Consider the following 6577-nt stretch of genomic DNA (forward strand, 5'->3'; position numbering starts at 1 on the left):
TGCCGGACATATGGCAATTTCAGAGGATAGAACTAACAATCGGTCACATTACGGCCAGCAGAGTCAAAACCCCCAACGTAAAGGTGATTTCTTCAATTCCCCTTTCGACTCATACAGAAGCAGGCCTGACCAATTCCATCGCAATCCCAATCACCAAAAACGCTATTTCAATAATTCCCAGAACAGGTCGGGATCAGGTTATCGATTCAATGGTGATAATCGTCCATCGGGTAATTCAGACAATTTCCCCATTTTGGCAGCCATGAAAACTATTCTCGAGAACGAAGGTTGGATCCCACACAGGTGCAACTGCACGTATTGTGGAAGAAATCCCTCTCAACCTCACGATCCGCAGGATCATTATCAAAGTATTGCCCAACCTGCAACTGTGACAAACGACTCGGGCTGTATCCAGAACATTGATGACGCCCGAAACAGTCGGAGTCCCTCCCGTGCTAATCAAGGCAAGAATTCTCGCAGTGGGTCTCGCGAACGATCAAGTGACAGACGTAACTACAGCCCCAGACGAGACCAAACCCAATGTCAACCCCACACTAATTCGAATAATCGAGACAATCCCAATCGTGACAGCCAAAACTCTCAGTCTTTAAACTTGGGAAGGTGCTCGCCCCCAACAGGTGGGAGCCAGCAGCCCACACGACTCATCGAAAATTCAGGTCCACGACCTGATCAACAAATCTTCGTAAAACCCATCACCCTTTCCAAAGCGTGTCCCGTAGTGAGATTACGTCATCCATTTCTCAGGGACAAACAAGCAGAGATTTTACTCGACACGAGAGGAGAAGAAAATTTAATTTGGATCGAAGCTCTCAACCCCTCAATCTATATCGATCAATCCGAGAAAACTTTTGTCGTCGGAATCGGCGATGGTATATTGGGTTCTTACGGATTCACCGAGATGGAGATAAGAGGAGTCAAATTCAAATTTTTTGTTACTTCTCAACCTCCAGGTGGTTTTATGGGTATGCTTGGACTCAAATTTTTACAGGATCAGGAGGCAACCATTTCCTATTGCACCACGACGTTATCATTGAAAGAGAAGAATTTCCCATTCACGTTAGATATCCCAAGAGCTGTAGACAGACTCACGATATGCGCCGCCGGCAGAAATCCGTGCATTTTCGTTAGATGTCCTAAACTAAAATCAGGGGGAAGCACCATGTTAATTGATTCTGGTGCCAGCCTCAATTTGATCTCGATTCAGGTACTACGTGATCGCAGTCAAATTAAGGCATGGCTACCGAGATATTCATTTGGTGTAGCTGGGGGGGAAGCAACCCATCATAGGGAAAATAATGATCAAGATAGAGGGTATTCCTACCGAATTTAATGTAATATCAGAAATGAGTAAAGGCCCCTATGATGGCATTATTGAAAATCAATTTTTAGTCAACGAAAAAGCCGAGAGTTCTTTCTCATTGAACACATTAACCTTGAAATCCATCCCGTTGAGACCATTACCTTTCTACCAGACCATGATCCCTGGCCAACCCATAACCCTAGACGCTAGATCCGAGCAGTTGGTCCCCATCCAGATAAAAGGTAACGTTGATGAAAGGAGATACGTCAAGAAAGGGAGCATCGCCAAAGGTATTACATTACTCGACGATGAAGTGGAAATCAACAACGGCATATTTTGGGGTAGAGTTGCTAACGAGAACGACGAAGCCATCGAGATGAACATCCCAGCTCAACGTCTCAAGCCCTTCGCAGTCGCAATGTGCGCATTCGAATTCGATCAAGTAGGGTTGAAATACGTTGACAACATCTTCGGAGAACCTGACTGGGACTCCGAACTCGATCCAACCAAAATGCAAGCGGACACACGCCTCGGAAAAGCCGGAGAAATACGGTGTATGGGAATCAAAGACCCGAACAAATTGAAACCACTCCTGAAGACGATTCAGAAGTACGCGCATGCTTTCACACTACCGGGCGAACCCAGTGGCAAAATCAGAGGGGCGGAGTGCCCAATCAGAACGATTGATGAAAAACCAATCTCAGTGCGACAGTATCGATTCCCGGAGAGTCTTGAAGAGGAAGTAGCTAAACAAATAGAAAAATTGCTCAGGGATGGAGTGATTGTACCATCAGTCTCTCCCTATAACTCTCCACTTTGGATGGTTCCAAAAAAACCCGATGCGAACGGCAACAAGAAATGGAGGATGGTGATTGATTTCAGAGCCCTCAACAAGAAGACTGTACCTGATAAATACCCAATGCCAAACATCCGTACTGTAATATTAAAATTCGGGGGATCAGATGTCTTCTCCACCCTAGACCTAGCCAGCGGGTTTCATCAAATAAAGATGAAACCTGAAGATCAAGAAAAAACTGCCTTCTCTACACACAACGGCCACTACGAGTTCACACACATGCCATTCAGTCTTGTGAACGCAGGGGCGATCTTCCAACGCGCAATGCACGAAATGTTAGGCGATTTTATTGGAGACGGTGTACAAATCTACCTAGATGACATCATCATTCACACCTCGGGGATTGAAAAACATCAGGAACTACTCGAGAAAGTCCTCTGGAGGTTAGCTGAATTTAGAGCCACTCTTCAGGCGGAGAAATGCCAACTATTCCGCGATGAAGTTTGTTTCCTGGGATTCATAATTAGCAAAGAGGGAATAAGACCTGATCCAATGAAAGTACACGCTATTGTGAAACTCAATGCTCCGACGGATAAGAAGAGTCTACGCACTTTCCTGGGCATGTGCAATTATTTCAGCCGGTTCAAAGAGTGGTACGCACCCAGAGCTAAACCACTGTTCAACCTAACCAAGCAGAAACCGGAATGGAATTGGGGACCACGTGAAGATCTGGCGTTTAAGGAACTACAACTGTTCCTCTCCCAAGAACCATTCTTACGTCACCCAAGAAACGACAAAAAATTCATCGCCACAATCAACTCATCACCAGTTGGAGTCGGCGCTGTGCTGACCCAGCTAGATGACGATGGTATAGAAGGACCAGTAGCCGACGGTTCAAGGCAGATCCAAGATGCCGAAACCCGATACACCAAGGATGAACGCGAGTGTCTTGCCGCAGTCTACGCTCTCAATCAATTCAGGCCGTATATCTACGGCCAACACTTCGATCTTTATGCCGAAAGTGCAGCGGTCACATGGCTGCAGGACACCTAAGACCAAACCACCAGGAAGGCGTCTTTCAAAACCAAAATTGCAGGTTTTGATTTCACAGCCCACCACCGTACTGCGAAAATAAAGCAAATCGCCAAAGTCCTCGCTAGCAATCCAGTTGACCCTCCAGATACGGATGAAGACGCTCGAAACTTCGATTACTTCTCTATAATGATGCACAGGAAATTACCTGAAATGAAAGGGAGAACCGAGTCAAGACATCAAGCTGAACCACCCAAGAAGAGAGGAAGACCCCCAGGGTCGAAAAACAAAGCGACTGACTCACCAAAGCTTGATACCCAAGGGCCATCAACAGCAAGACCTCAACCAAGGCCTCGCATATCATCAGCCCCAGCAGTAGCACAGAGAAGCACGGAATCACCAGGAGATACCATCGCCTCCAGACTGAGACCTCGACTCGCAACTCAGCCTGAGGGAAGTCCCGCTTCCGTTCTCAAATTCCAGAAACCTGGTCCTCGCCCTATTGCAACCTACAAACCTCGACAAACATCTCTAACACAAAAATCTCCCATCTCAAAACCCTACGTCCCCTCCCCTCCAAAACCTGCCCTGCTGGAGCCTGAAGAGGAAGACTCCGTCGAAAAATCAGAACTCGAGGCAGAGGTTGTTGACGAGGAAGTCTTCGTAGAGATCCCCAAAGAACCAGATAATCCAGCACTAATTCTAATCAAAGAAAGCCCGAGAACAGATTCAGATTCAGAAGACGAAACCGCTGATGAACCACCTCTGGATGTCCCGCCAGGAGAACCAGTTGAGAGTGAAGAGGAATGCGAAGACAAGGGGGAAGAAACTGCGGAAGTCTCACCAACATTCATGCAGTCGATAAACAGATCATTCGCTGAATTCGATAAAGCAATCGCAGAAAGGGAGAATGAACCCGAGGAACCAACTGAGACCGAGTCTTCCGTCGATGCCAGCTGCGAAAATATTAAAGAATCTGCTGACTTGCTGTATCAACAATACCTGCTGTAATTAAGCCAATTATCAGAGAAGAATAAATCTGTGAGGGCCCCAAAAGAGAGTGACGACACGATCAGTGAACTGCCACCCCAGAATTCCGAAGACACACGAGGAAAATCTGCTGTCACCCCCGCTGTTAGGAAACGAGTTTCTTTCGCCCCCACTCCAGAAATTGGAGAAGAACCAATGGCCAGATCCAGCCCTATGGTGCAGACCATCGGTAAGGATGTCGAAGCTCCCCAGGTCAGAAGAATCCTCAGTTTTTCCGGTCCTAAAACCCCTCCAATCGACTCTCATAATGCCCCCTCCGTAAATGATGTTATCGAAGTTCCTCAGCCTAACATCCTGCTCCCGAAACCCCGTGTCGGTGTGGAGATCCCTTCCTCCCTCTCTTTAGAAGGAGTATTCGATATCGATGAAAGGGGAGAAGTCGAAAATCCACAGATGCAATACTCTAGGGACGGTCTGACACTCAAGCGCGATAACATTGTACACTTCTTATCAGCAGATTTCAAACTTACAGCTCCAATTGGCAGATTATTGCAATCCACAAAATTGATTGATATCAAAACCCTGAGAAATTACAAATGTAAACCGGGAGACGTATTCATAACTCCCCTAGGTAAATTCAAAACATTTTCCTTAATCATGAAAGAATATCACTTCCGCAAGCCTAAAATTCAAGATGTACTGCTAGGATTGTACAATCTCCGCGATGCATTAATTCATTATGGGTTAACGTCATTCAGAATCGCTAAAGAGGGGGACGGGATAGACAATCTCGGATTAAGCTCAATGTTGGAAGAAGTTTTCGAGGGAGACCCGGTCGACATTACGATCTGCGAAGGTAATGTTAACACCCCAGACGAACTCCTCAGACCCAAAATTATTGAAGAAGCCCATAACAGCTCGGTGGGTGGTCACAAAGGGGTAGGGAAAACTGTCTGCCGGATAAAAGAGCGATTTTACTGGCCAGGTATTACTTCCCAAGTCACAGAATACATCAGGCGCTGCAAAGTGTGCAGGCAAATGAAGGTCAATAAGGTGAAGACACGTCAACCAATGGTCATCACGAAAACACCCCTAGAGCCATTTGAATTAGTAGCCATTGACACGGTGGGCGCGTTATACCCAACTAGCCAAGGGAATGTACATATTCTGACAATACAGGACAACTTGACAAAATACTGTTTAGCTGCCCCTATTCCAGATTTAAAGACCTCGACAATCGCTTTCGCATTAGCATCTACACTGTTTGCGGTCCATGGCGCACCCAAAGTGCTACTCTCCGATAGAGGCACGAGTTTCCTAAGCAAACTATTCGGTCAAGTTGCAAAAATTTTCCGTGTGAAACAAATTTCTACTTTCGGTTATCATCCCCAAACCAATGGGTCGCTCGAGCGTAGCCACCAACCTTTAGTTGATTATTTGCGAACCATGATGGCTAGGAATGACGATTGGGACGTGATGTTGCCCTTTGCTATGTTCTCGTACAACACGGCAGTCCATTCAGCTACGGGCTTCACCCCATTCGAATTAATATTCGGAAAAAAGGCGCGTGTCCCGTCAGAATTCCCAGACGAAGAAACACTAGAGACCTACGATGCCTTCATAGCCAAGCTAATCACTAAACTCGATCGGATTAGACTTATTGCTGCTGAAAACCTAATCGAGGCCAAACAAAAATCCAAGTTAAATTACGATCGACACGCTAGGCCGGTAGATTTTCAGGTTGGCCAGTTCGTTGACATAGTCAAAGAACCCCGCCGTGGAAAATTTGACAATTTTGAGAAAACTTCATACGAAATTGTAGGAATCTCTGAATTAGGTAATTTAACCATCGAAGACGAGAATGGAGAGAGACGTGTCATTCACCCTGATAAGGCTAGACTAGCAGTAGATTAAGGTTACTCACTCTAAACAAAATTACTCTGTCTAATCGTTGCCATTCATTGCAATACAGAAAAAAAAAAGGAAGAAAATTAAGAGGGGGGAAGACAGGAGGGAGCGAAGATGAAGGTCCACGTAATACTTCTCCCCGCGCTACCATCAACGATTGCTGGACAACCCGTCGACCAAGGTGACAACGACCAAGTGACGATCGAATACCTACCTAACAACCCAGGATTGTTTTACGAACGTCTGCAACCCCTACAGGTCGTAAAGAAGGAATGGCAGCTAATAGTCGTCATAGATTTCATGTCCTTCCACGACACCATCGCGAAAAGTCTGTACCCTCGATTTAAAAGTACATGGGACCAGTGTTTGACTCATCTTGGGGGAAACTGGAAACGCATACTCAAAACCAATCAATACCTAGCCATGCAGCGAGAAGCAGAGACGCTGAATCAACATCTCGAAGATCTGTTCCAACCATCAAACGAAGATCATGACGAGAATCGAGGAAGGAGGACCCCATTATTCGTCTT

The 6577-nt window shown here is 46.0% G+C and overlaps 1 protein-coding gene across 1 annotated transcript; it reads left to right on the forward strand.

The window, feature by feature from the left end:
- Nucleotides 1-3341: 3341 nt before the first annotated feature.
- On the forward strand, nucleotides 3342-4160 carry LOC107039702 (extensin-like). The gene has a single exon (XM_015259461.1). The coding sequence runs from the start codon at nucleotides 3342-3344 to the stop codon at nucleotides 4158-4160; it is 819 nt and encodes a 272-aa protein (XP_015114947.1).
- The last annotated feature ends 2417 nt before the right edge of the window (nucleotides 4161-6577 follow it).

Source organism: Diachasma alloeum, unplaced genomic scaffold, assembly GCF_001412515.2.
Source record: "Diachasma alloeum isolate Michigan unplaced genomic scaffold, Dall2.0 Dall_scaffold_00305, whole genome shotgun sequence".
Taxonomy (NCBI): Eukaryota; Metazoa; Arthropoda; class Insecta; order Hymenoptera; family Braconidae; genus Diachasma; species Diachasma alloeum.

What these genes read in the sequence shown, in the direction of transcription:
- LOC107039702 (XM_015259461.1), top strand. Translation starts at nt 3,342, where the DNA reads ATGCACAGGAAATTACCTGAAATGAAAGGGAGAACCGAGTCAAGACAT.